This window comes from Dichotomopilus funicola (assembly GCF_033296635.1).
Source record: "Dichotomopilus funicola strain CBS 141.50 unplaced genomic scaffold C8A04scaffold_49, whole genome shotgun sequence".
NCBI lineage: Eukaryota > Fungi > Ascomycota > Sordariomycetes > Sordariales > Chaetomiaceae > Dichotomopilus > Dichotomopilus funicola.
In genome coordinates, this window is record NW_026944070.1 from 71,510 (window position 1) to 83,923 (window position 12,414).

A 12,414-nucleotide genomic window follows, 5' to 3' on the forward strand; every position below is an offset into this window, starting at 1 on the left:
CCCCCCCTCCCTCTCTTTGAACCCCTCTTCGCAACCCCGGCCCCAGCTTCGAACCCCGCGATATGCCGGGTAGACCCGGGACTAGATCGTTGCATATTCGGTGAAATTTCCGCCTCACGAGACCACTTGAAAGGCGGTAGAATGTTGGTATTATGGACATGGTTCCCATCTACACTACCCGTAGGGTGTCGACGTGTGTCTAAAAAGGAAGGAGAATGTCGAGGACAACCCTAAGTGTGCCAGCGTGTCATGAAAGCCCCTCTGGAGAGCTCACAAGATTCCAGGCTGACTTGGTCTGGCGCCGAAGCATCCTGTGGTGTGTTGGAGACGAGGAGAAGATCGAAGTCAGCCCTTTGATGGAAGGGGAGGATTCGACGCCCCAGTCCATATTGTCTTGCCTTGTCTCTCCTGTGTCTTAACATTACTTGCTGCAATGGCTCCGCCTACCCTATACAACATGAGGCCCGATACCCTGGGCCATGGCGAGCGTTGAAAGAACCGTGAATCCCAGCTTCTGTCTTAATTATTTACAGCATCTTTTTCTCTTTGTTGATTTGTGAGCAGGTTCCCGTGTAGGACGAATCACCGGGATCAACACGGAGCTGAGGAACGCCGAACTAGGATTGCTCTTGCAACGTCGGCCACAACACCAGTCCTTCATCATCCATAGCTGTGATGTGTGTGTGGGTGAGATATCATCCAGCCTCAGCCGTCAAGACCCGCATTGCCCATGGGCCATGGCTTGATTCTGACTGTCATGATTCTAAGACCGTTTGATAGCTGAAAACAGCCACAGCAGGAACCCAAGGGCCAACCAAGCGTTGAACCGGGCTGGATGGGACGATGCCCCGCAAGGCAGGCGCCGGCTGGACGTCGTGGAACAGGAACGAGAGAAAATCCTGCACACTTTTCCGCTTTGGTGCATGCGTCAGGCTATTTCGCTGCCACCACGTGTCTGTGGTATGCGTACAGTTGATCGACAGGTGCAGATGCAGGCCCAGTCAGGTACCGCAGGGTGAGCGAGAGCAGGGCGCTTGGAGGTTGTGAGACCTTGGGCCACTCCGCAGCTTGTTGCACCGCCGACCTACGTACACACCCACCTGAGCGAGCTCGCCCTTCGGGGTATAAATAACCGATACGGGGCAAGAAAGCCAAGCCGGCCGTTGCGGTATTTCCCTCGGGCTCTCCTTTAGGTGACGACTGGGTAATTCGAGCTGGTGGTGAGAGGGACAGGCCGAGCTTACGCCGGCGTTCAGCTTGAGCCGGGCGGCGTAAGGAGAGACATGTTGCCAATATGTTTCGGCGCTACCATCGTCGACATTGTCGGAGCCGGCCATGGCGGGGCAAAGACATTCCCCAAAGTAGAGAAAACTCGCGAGCCGGAGGTAATACAAGCTCCTCCCGACGCTCCGTTGACCGGGCCGATCCATCGGCCCCAGGCTCCACCCCTGGGCCTGATAATCCGGAGAGTCTCACGGCATGTAATCGAGGGGAGGGCCGGGAGCATTATTAGGAAGTTGAACCCGGGCCGGGCCGATTCGGAGTGTTGATCAAAGGCCGTAAATATTACGTCCTAGGCAGCACGGCTCACCCAAGGCCCACCCTTCCGCTTTGGCGCTCTACAATCCTTCCTTGGCAAGCATCTCGCCAAGGTCGAGGTAAAAGGCTACCGCATTGAACCTTTGGAACATGTTAGAATCAAGTCGAGGTTATCTATCGTCAAAATCCCCTGGCTTCAAACTTACGACGGTGGATGGCCCATCCACTTTTGCACGGTGAATCTTAACCGGTTGCTCCAGTTGATCAAGTCCAAATGGTTCACACCCAGGAGCGTCCCCTTGTAAGTCCCCCACTTGCTGCTCTCAACGCTGACCAGCCCATCGTTGGGCCCCTCAAGCTGCTCAATGACGCCATGAGAGTGGCGGAACGGACTCAGCAGCGGCGGCTTGTTCTTCACCGCAGCGCCATACGAGAAATACCGCACCCCTTCAACGTCCGGAGTCTTGCGGTTGAACTCGTCGGCCATGTACCTGGTCGTTAACTGGGAAAACGCGCGGGGCTCCCAACCGGTGGTACGTTCCCACAGCTCGTACAGACGCGGTAGGTAGTCTGGGCCAATGCCGTCCAGGAGGTAATCAGCAAAGGGGCTGCCGTGGTGTGGGGTGGCCACGGTGATGAGGGACTTGACGTCGACAGAGGACGGGCGTAGCTGGGAGATCATGTAACGGGCGTCAAGACCACCCATGCTGTGGGCAACGATGTTGACGCTGCGGCCGTGGGCCTGGGCCTCAATGCCCTCGGCGAGTTTGGCTGCGCGGGTCTCGATGGAGCCGCTGGGGGGTACCGAAGTGGTGATGACCTCGGCATGGTGGGCGGTCAGGGCCTCTTGGATCCCGTGCCAATAACGGATGCTCGGGAGATAGGAGCCGGCCAGTCGGAGCTCGGCAAAGCCTAGGAGTCCGTGGGCTAACACGATGGGGTATTTGGGGGCTTCTAACGGTACGCAACGTGGCGGTCAGTTGTTAGCTGGCTCCTCATCGTCTATGTTTTGGCTTGAGCCAACAGCAGCAACAACACCAACACCAACACCAACATCAGCAACCAACAATCTTACACCGCCCGCACCACAACGGCCCCCCGGCATCTCTGGTTGGGGAGGGGCTGGGCCACTGCAGTGTCGCAGCGAGAAAGAGAGAGAGAAAAGGCCGGGGGCCAACACACGGTAGCTGTCCCGCAACAGGGCATATTCATCGGCTATCTCTTTGCCCAGACCTTTGATGCGGGCATCGGCTGGTGCAGGTTCGCGGCAAAGCGGCGTGTAGGTGCGCAAGTGCCGTCTGGGGCTAGCGCCATCTGAACGGGTCAGACATACCGGGTGATTCGACCGAATCGAGCGAATCGTGTGTTTTTCTGCACGATAAGCGCGGACAGCCGCGATGGGATCGAGACTTGGCGACGCACACGTAAACGCAGACGCGGCGAATGTTGGAGTCGAGACCGCCGCCGCGGAGATCCTCCTCATTGAGCCGTTGGTGCTGTCGAGGAAAAGAGGGGGGAAGTCTGAGATTCAGCAGGTGTTTGTGGTGGATGTGAAGAACCACAAAGGATTGACGATAGACCCTGATCCCCTTTTTTGCTTTCTTACGTGCTCTTTTGGCTTAATTTCCTGGGTTTCTTCATCTGTTTCTTGGGTTCTTTTTTTTTCTTGATTTTTTTTGGTTCGGAATATTGTCGCGCTCATTCCGTTCCGCGCCAAGCAAATTAGGGTGGGACGTTGGCTTCGAAGCCGAATTCCGCGGGCGATCACGGATACAGTCACACTCTCACTACAAGTTCATAAATTCGCACTGTAGCGGCTCTTGACACCACTTTCCAGCTCTTGTCTGCGTGCCTGCTGCTGAGAGATGCCCTTTTCTGTTCCTGGAAACATGCAGAAGAGAGAGAGTATCCACAGCCTTGCGATGAACGCTTCACCCATCGCGACCGTGTTTTGTTCCGGCTCGTCGCTCGCATTAACTTGACCGCTGCTTCATTTGACCGTCCCAAGTCTTGAACTCAACGGTCGAGCTTTTCCCGTTCCTGGCACTGTACAAAATGTGTTCGGAAGGAAAAACAAAAACGCAGTTTGCATCGGAATCTCCAGAAACAAGGACCTGCTCAGCTCCTCAACTCCCGTCTTCGGCTCTTCGAGCTCGAGCCCCTCCCACCCTTCATCTCTCGCACGGTGCTTGATGCAGTCTCCGGCATGGACCTTGTTTTGCCGATGCGAGCTCAGCCGAGTTCTCTCGGCCCCCCTATTGGCCAGAGCAGGTCCAGATGCAGGGCAAGATGTGAACCAACAACCAACAACATATCACCCGCATCTCACAGAGCCAATCGAGCGGCGCCCCGGCCCAGCCACGGGCTGTTGGTTTTCCCCTGCTCCCTATCTTCTGAAGAGAACCCCCCCTCGATTTTTCTCCAACCCCAACAGGACGGGCTGTGCGAAAAAGGACGCGGTTTCAGGCCCCGGATCGCAACCCTCGGATTGGAGGGGAAATGGGAAAACAAAGACTGAGAGCTGCGGACAGTCAAACAGTGCGGCGAACCTGACTCGCCGTAGCTGGCTTGCTTGACCGTTTTGGCGCCCGCCTCTCTGCACGCCGACTACCGTGCTGCATCTCGATCGCGCCAGGAGCCAGGAACAAGGTGTTTCAAGCGGGGAGATGGAAGCTGAGGGTTTGTGATGTTGGCTCCAGCCCAGTGGCAGATGGAAGGATGAACAAGCCTCGCGCCCCCCGGGGAAGCGGGCTCCCCGCGGTTCCTGCCGATGAGATGCGGGCCGAGGCTGTGCGGGCGGAAGTTTGTATGTGTGTGAGTGTGGGTGGGTAGTTCCATCCCCCTCTCTCCTCTCTCCCTCATCTCGCGACTCCCCCGGCCCCTTGTTATCTGTTGCAACAAACATGCATCTTAAGCGCCCTACAAATTTGGGGTGCCAGACTGTCGGGCCCGCCACTTCACACTGCAGAAATGATCCGCGTTCGAGTGTAGAATGGCCACGGCCATATTTGAGCATTTACCACCCACTCCGCCAGGCGGGTTTGGCTCTTTGCTCATCTGCCAGCCTTACCATTTCCATGATATCTGCCTTCCCCCCATCCCGTTCTGACACCTCCACCCAATATCATATCTCCCGCCAGCCCATACTCGCCCAATGCCGAGCCCATACTCCTGTTTGAGTTGAGAGAGTGTGCGTGCCTGTAAAGGCGGTTGCTTCCTCACTTTCTCCGGGTCACCATTATCAACACCAACTCCAGGACAACATCTTGAAAGCTATAACTCACGATCATGCTGGAAGCGGGCGACTGCTCCGGCTCGGCATGTGCCGTGCCGTCGGGTTCGCTGCTCACCAGCGGTGCGCCTGCCGGGAACGCCTTCATGCTAGCCGCCTTCGCCGCGTTGTTCCCACCGGTGATTTACGCGATGCTCCGATACAAAACGCTGGCGTACTCGCTGTTTCTGCTAGCCGCACTCGCTGTCGAGGTCGTCGGTCACGTCGGCAAGGTTTTTCTCGTTCGCGACCCGAGCAGCCATGCGTACACGGCGGTGTGTCTGATGGGCACCCATTGGGGTGCTGTGCTCATCGGGTCGGCTATGAATCTCGTTCTACCGCACGTGCTGGTGTTATACGGCGATGAGTTTCGTCTTGTATCGGAGCCGGTGTATCTGAATATCTTGTTCTTTGTGTTGGATGTCTTTACACTTGCCTTTCAGTCCGTGGGCATCGGGTTTGCCTCGACGGCTCGGACGGCTACCGAGGTCAGTTCAGTTTGGTCTTGCATCGGGAGACGGAAGCCCTTCTTTTCTAACGAATCACCCTCTTGCTAGGTATCACAGGGGACTTACATTCTCCTGACCGGTCTGGGTATCCAGGCCGTCAACCTCCTAGTTTTTTTAGGAATTTACCGGTACTTCAAACACAAACTCTCCCATCGCCGGTATATCCTCGACGACCGGTACTCTCTTTTATACATGTCCCGCCGTTTCAAGTACTTTATGATCGGTAAGCCCTGACCGCAGCTTCCGATAGCCTCATGTTATTAGTTAACTAACATGTTACCCCCTCCCACAGGCGTCCAGGTGGTCGCTCTCCTCCTGATCATCCGTACCGCAGTCCGCATCGCCGTCTTTGCCGACGGCCTGACCAGCTCCTTCGCCAGCTCTCCCGTGACGACCTTCCTCCTCGACGACACTCTCGTTCTCCTCGCCGCGCTCTTCTTCACTATCTACCCCGTCGGCCGCGTCTTCGGTTCCGTCTGGCCACCCACCTCCCCGACCGCGCTCACCGTGTACTCCCCCAACCACGGCAACGCCCACACCCCCACCCATCACGCCTCCCACACCTCCTTCACCCTCTCCTTCCCACCTCCACCAACCTCCCCAACCCACGGCCACACCGACAACCGTCTCCTCCCGCTTCGTCTCCGCAGACACCGCCGCAACCGCAGCTCCCGCAGCCTCAACAACCACAAACGCGTCATCTCCCTGCCCACTCACAACCATAACCACCTCCCCTACAACAACAATAACCCCTCCTCCCCATCCGCCTCCACCCCCCGTTTCAGCCCCGGCTTCACCCCCCGCGGCGGCATGACACCGGGTCTACCCGCCCACCCGTCCCCGCGAACCCGCGCTTTCTACGAAAGCCAGGGGTACACTCAGGGGGGGTACAGCAGCAATAACACCACTCCGCTGACTTCTCCACGGAATCAACCGGTTCACCAGAGGAGTATGGCAATGCCGTATGATTTGGCGGCAGCGTCGCCGACGCAGGATATGCCGTTTTTGTCGGCCGCAGGTGGGCAGGGGCAAGGGCAAGATAGTTCGGGGTTGGACTCGGCGAGGTGGATGGGTTATGAGAATCAGCCTCTTGCTTTTCCGCCGCCGCCTCCGCCGCCTCCACCTCTGCCGCCGAAGGAATATGGTCGGAAGAAAAAGGGGAAGGGGGGGTCGGGGTCGGGACCGGAGAATGAGATGGTTGATGGGGATGCGTTGTGGTAAGACTGTTACGTGTTGTTATGATGATGCTTTGAGCGATATTATAGGGATTATGGGGGATGTTTTAGCTTATGAACTCGTTGATGGGCTGGCTTAGTTTGATCTTAGTGATGGGTTAGGAGTCGGGTTGGGATACTGGCGTTTTGGGTTTGCAGGTTTGGTTTTGTATTTCGACACATACCCCTGGCTATTGACAAGCCGAGAGTGAGAGAAATATTGTGTTTCTATGATGGATTTGAATAGATTGGCGCAAGGGAAGGGAGATGGATACCTGTAGTACCACAATTTTACGCTGGACTTGCTTTTATTTACTTCTGCTATGACAAATTAACAAGACGCAACTTGATTAAGTGCCGCCGAGCTTGTTTTATAGAGGGTTGCTATCTCCTAGCTACCGAGAGAGGCAATCCTCCTCAATCCTATAAGAGACCGATGACTGCTGCGACGAGATCGCTCAGATACCCTTCCGCCGGTTTGTACTATGTAGAGTCAAACACAGGGCGGTGTCGCAACGATCCAGCTTGAAAGTCTCAGCACATGTACTATTTTAAGGATACAACGGATGTGGCGCTGGTTTTCTTTGACCTTTGACCATGGACCCTGGAGTATCGGTTGCGAGGCCGGGAAACATCGAGTTTTGCCACAAGATCATTATAACCCGAGGACGGCCACACAAAGAAGTACTCGTGCCATTGTACCGAAACGGACGATTATAGCACCACAAAGATGACAAGTCTATCTAATATATATCTATCTGCCCAACTGAGTCGTGGCCGTACTGGGACCGTTGTCGGGCAAATATTCCTCGCTCCATGTCCGCCACTCCCACCGTCTGAACCCCTAGAGCACCCAAACAGCCATCAGACACCATCCATCAACCATGGTGAGGAGACGCCGCGTCCGTAGATCTCATAACACCCCGGCCCCGACCCTAATCTCGCCGCCGAGCGCCATGTACAATGCCCCTTCGGCATACGAGATGACCCCCTTATCCACGCTCAGCCCCCAGGACACAGGCAGATACGCTTACGGCGAGAACATCTATGATGCGTCTCCCGAGCGTACCCCAAATCCATACTACCCAACGGACGACTACGCCTCGCAGGAAAGCCCTATGCCATCGCAGGTGGCGAGTACGCTTGAGTATGAGCCGACTTCGCTGGCGCAGGAACTTGATGGGTTGGTGACGCCGTCGCCGTATGGTGTGGCGGGGAATGAGTTTGAGAATAACAATAACGACAACAAATACAACAACAATGGCAGTAGTAGTTATAACAACGCATATAACAACAACAACAACAACAACAACAATGGCGGCGACGGCGGTTATAGTAACGCGTACCGTAGCGAAGATTTCTCTAGCCGCCTCACATCACGAGGCCCGGACCGCCCTTATGATAATTCGCCAAGAGGCCAGGGCGAAGCGAGCTGGCATCAAAACACAGGCAGGGCGGCCGAGGAACAGCAAAGGCTATCGAGTAGCAACCAAGATGCCGAAAGGTTGTCGCCTGTGACGACCACCAAGCCCCCATTTTCCTTTGAAACACAAAGAGAAGAGCGGTTAGACACCCATACCGGTACTGGTTCTGCCCGGGACCACAGCGGACGACACCATAGTGATGAGTATAGCGGGCTCCTTCAAGTAGATGGGACAGGAGAAGGGACTGGACCACATCACCATCAATCCTCCTCACCTCATGGTGACGGACATCAACGTACAGAGACCACCCCTGACACCACCCCTCCCAAGCCAGCGGCGGAAGCAGAAATACAAGGAGGGGGAACAAGAACAGGAACAAGACCAGCACCTGACAACGGCCCAGACCGGCCCCCCACCCCTATTTTTGTTATTCCCGACGAAGTCGGAGCCACCGGCCGCGAAGCCGAATTTACCCCCTTTTACGGGGAAGGAAGTTCCGCCCAACAGCAGCAAGATACCACTGATCAAAGCCCCGAGGAGAGAATGGCGCTGGACCAAATCCGGCGCTGTGCTGCCATCCGCGGCCGGCCGCCGACAGCCGAAGAAATCGAGATTATCGAGACCTATTACTATGAGATGGAGCAGCGCCGGCGAGCAGCAGAGACACGGGGAGAGACAGAGACAGAGAAAGCAGACGACAATACGGATTCCGACGGGGATGATGCGGAGGACGAAAACAGGAGGATGCCTAACGAGGTTAGCCAGCCGTCGTTTGTGTACACTCAGGAGGCCTGGGACAAGATGGGAGTCGACAAACAACTTGATGCACAAGCACGGGGAGAGCCGCTGGCACAGGATTCTGGGGCGCCTCCCGATCCCGGTGCTAGAGACGACGCAGACGCGGACGCAGACGCGAGGGGCAGTCAGGGTCGTGGCCGGGGGCTCTCGTTTTCTCTTCATAGTCAGTTAATGTCGTCGTCAAGCGAAGAGGTCGGATTTGTTGATCCTGCCGTTGGGGCCGAGCGGGAGGAGGGCCTGGGCGGAAACTCCTTTGCTAACCCAGACCCAGAGGGAGACATCGCAAAACGGGTCCATGACCTTGAGGACTGGGTGGACGAAAAGAATTTCCAGTACGCAGGCGACAAGCAGCTCCTGGACAAAACCGCCGCAGACGTCAAGAGCCTCAGGAAGACGGTGGAGCAGTGGGTGGCCAAGCTCGGGGCCAGAGCCACCTCGTCGTTTGGCCCCGGGAGCGGTAAAGGGGCCAACAGCGAGGACGATATCGAGGGAGCCCCTGGGGCAGCGGGCCTATGGCCCCTCACCTCCGGGGAAACGCAAACAGCTGTTGCGTTTGTCGCGCTGGCCGTGTTTGTGTGGCTCATCACCGAGGCGATGCTGCACAGTAAGCGGCTGTTGGACGGGTATGGGCCGATGTTCAACGGGGGGTACAATGGCCTAGGGAGTGTTGTCGTCTTTGGGACGTGGGAAAAGTTCTTCTTCTTTTACGGCGCGGCCCTCTATCTTGGCCAGCTGCCTCTTTCGGCTATACAGCGTGCGATGAGACGATGGGATGAGCGAGTTGAGGGTGGGTAGGCAGGCTGGTGAGTGGGTGGGCAGAGGATCGGCCAGTTCCCCTCACTGCAAGATCGTGTATTTTTCCTGCACTGTTTTCCTTCTACATAGTAGCTTCTCTGCTCCTCCCTTCGTTCATCTTAGGACTTAGGACTTGAGCAATGATGACGCGGAGCTGGCCGCAGTAGTAACACAAAGACTAGTGGTGGAGGCGTCGTCGGATTTGGCTCGGAATATCTGAATACTATGTAATCGGTCAACAATAGTGCCGTGCATATTTAGCTCCGGCTTTTTTTCTAAGTGTCTTTCTCCTCTTTTTTGAACAATCACACATCGATTGAGTCAGTCTCCTCCATCGTTTCAAGGTCCTGTCGGCCCGGCCGTCGGAGGTGGGCCGGCGTGATTGTGTAAACAACCCCTGGTCGTGAGTAAGCACTGGGCATCCCCTGGCATCCCGCAAAAGAAACTGAGGGCAACATAACGCCCTCAAATAACCTGCTGAACCCCGCGCGATAAAAAAACATGGCCCAAGGCACCATATCGCCAGCGACAGTTTCGAAGGCGTCAACTGTGTGATGCCGAGGTGTTCTTTCTGATTCCTGCCCCCCTTTCCATCGCCCGAACCCATGTCGCCGGAGATAACAAGGGCTGTCGCAAGAACGGCCGGTGTCTCGAAGAGGCAGTTGCGGGTACATGACTCGGCCGTGGGTGCAGAAGTTCCAAGAGTCTCTAGACAAGGGACTGATGATGTGACTTGCTCCAGACCAGCTTGAAGGCCTTTTTTTTTTCGGTCGTTCGTACTTTCAACGGCGCCTAGCGTATACTACACCCCCCCCCCCACAAGATCTAATCTCTTGGTGCGCGTGATGCGTGCGGATAGATCTCTCCCGTGATTCCCTCGATCGCCCCCCTCCTTCGACGGAAGACAGCTCCTTTTATCCCGGTTTCCAGCCCAGATCGTGTTGCTCTGGAAGCTGCTCGGATCGTACGAGCCTCTCCTCCGCAACCCTAAAGGGTTTGGTCTAGGACAAAAGGAAAGGTGTGCTAAAAAAAGATAGGAAGGGCTAAAGACTGGCTTCTTTTCTCGGCCACGTACAGAATAAGTTTGGAGCTGGCGGATCCTGCTCCTCGTCTTTCCTGGTCATGGTCGCTCCTTGACACTTGCAACGGCCCGGTTAGCCAGACTTTTTACAGGGTAGCGCTCAACGCGCAATAGGCCGTCCAGAAAACGGCCGGGTGCGCGTAGCGGTTTTGAGGACTCTTTTTGGGGCTGTTCTCGCTTTCCTTCCCAACCATTGTTCTCCCTTTTCGTACTTTCTCCCTGGCCTTCCCCTCAAAGCGATGGCGCCTTAGGAGAATGATAGGGTCCGTGCTTCCATGCAGCGAGAGGCTGCCCACCACTGCAACAACTGGGCACCACGGCTGAGAGTTGGGGCAGCTCCGTAGGACGAATGGGGCAGGCCTTTGAACCGCCGTTCTCAGGTAGCGAGTTGGGGGTTGGGGGGCTCAGCAGGACAGCTGCATGTTACCGCACGCCCCGGCGGGCCAAGGAAGCGCCGCGTGGGTAGCATTACGGGCTTGCGGCGCTGGTGTGTCTGATGACGACAACTTCCTCTTCCGATCGCAAATTTCTACATTGTCGTTCCGATAGGAGTCGAGCTCGAGTGCGAAGATGATATCGGGCCCGAGCCGAGATCCCAACGGCGCGCGGCTGCGGCGGGGTGACAGGAGATCTCGGGCGTACACCCGCTCATGCTTGCCAGGTCGATACCCAGTTCGTAAGGTAGCTTCGCGATGACAATCGGATTACCGAGCAGCCTGCAGTGCGCAGGCGCCACAAGCGAGCGGACTGCCCGGTTACTCGGCGGACAGGAGGGGTGAATGCCGAAGAGTTGCGGTCCGGAAACTCCACAACCACCCAAACAGTGGAAATATTAAGTCCGAGTCGAGGAAAGCGGAGGAAGAAAAAGGAAGAGAAAATCGATAAAATCACGTACCTCATGGACCCCCCCCCAAAATTCAGACCTTTGATCCCAGAACAGATCCACTTGATCCCCATCCAACAAAGTTATCTGATCTTGACTTCTTGGCGGATATGACTGGACTGTTTGCCCCCCCGGTCCATGCCCGACTGGGTAAAATGCCCACCGCTGACAAGTGCCGACAAGGAGATGATGCAGAGAAAGCGCCGAGAATCGATCGCTGAATCAATGGTAGCCCAGCGCCCAATGAAGCCTCAAAAGGTAATAGCACGACAGCCCGTCAGATTGAGGCTTCGAGCCCTTAACAACGCTGTAATTTTGGAAGTGATCGGGAGATTTTGCCAAAGGTCCTTCGGTGGACGCAACGACCCGGCAGGTCCCGCCCAAGAAGACCCGATATGGTCAGGGCGCCCAGGGCGCTCGTCCAAAAGGGGGTTCGGCCCCACCACCTGCGTGCTTTCCCCCTCGGGAAAGGTGCGGCGCGGGGCTTCCTTGCAGTTCAAGGCACTTCGGAGCTTAAACTGACGGCAGGTGCTGCAACCCTGCAACTGCCACCTGGTCAAGCTGGTTCATTCTGTCCTTGCATTGGATGTCCGCCGGTCCGTGTCCTTGCCATTCTTGACTCTTCCGCCCATTCGAGTGTACACTTACACAAAGAGGGAAGGGTTTCACACCCGTGCCCTGGGCGGACCGACAGGGGATCGCTCGAGGGCCATCCGGAATTTTCCTTCGTTCGTTGTCTCCCAGAATAGCTCAAGTGGGAATCACTGATGATGACGATGCTGCTGCACCTCTCCTCTATGGGCTGCTGAATCTGCTCTTCCCCCTTGCTTTCTTAGCCGCTCTAAGCTTTCTTCAAGGACCGTGCGTTCTTTGTTTCAATTTGGCCATTATTGTGTCTCG

At 56.2% G+C, this 12,414-nt stretch overlaps 3 protein-coding genes across 3 annotated transcripts; 2 read left to right on the forward strand and 1 right to left on the reverse strand.

Moving 5' to 3' along the window:
* Positions 1-1,619: 1,619 nt before the first annotated feature.
* C8A04DRAFT_30313 (triacylglycerol lipase) lies at positions 1,620-3,022 on the reverse strand (the record flags this gene model as incomplete). Its single annotated transcript, XM_062781333.1, has 4 exons — positions 1,620-1,680; positions 1,746-2,493; positions 2,722-2,853; positions 2,962-3,022. 4 exons carry the CDS (start codon positions 3,020-3,022, stop codon positions 1,620-1,622), a joined length of 1,002 nt encoding a protein of 333 aa, XP_062635427.1.
* Positions 3,023-4,827: 1,805 nt separating this feature from the next.
* Positions 4,828-6,540, forward strand: C8A04DRAFT_30314 (uncharacterized protein; the record flags this gene model as incomplete). The annotated part of the gene is made up of 3 exons (XM_062781334.1): positions 4,828-5,298; positions 5,368-5,542; positions 5,612-6,540. 3 exons carry the CDS (start codon positions 4,828-4,830, stop codon positions 6,538-6,540), a joined length of 1,575 nt encoding a protein of 524 aa, XP_062635428.1.
* Positions 6,541-8,926: 2,386 nt separating this feature from the next.
* On the forward strand, positions 8,927-9,550 carry C8A04DRAFT_13579 (uncharacterized protein; the record flags this gene model as incomplete). Its single annotated transcript, XM_062777770.1, has 1 exon — positions 8,927-9,550. The coding sequence occupies one exon, from the start codon at positions 8,927-8,929 to the stop codon at positions 9,548-9,550; it is 624 nt and encodes a 207-aa protein (XP_062635429.1).
* Positions 9,551-12,414: the final 2,864 nt, after the last annotated feature.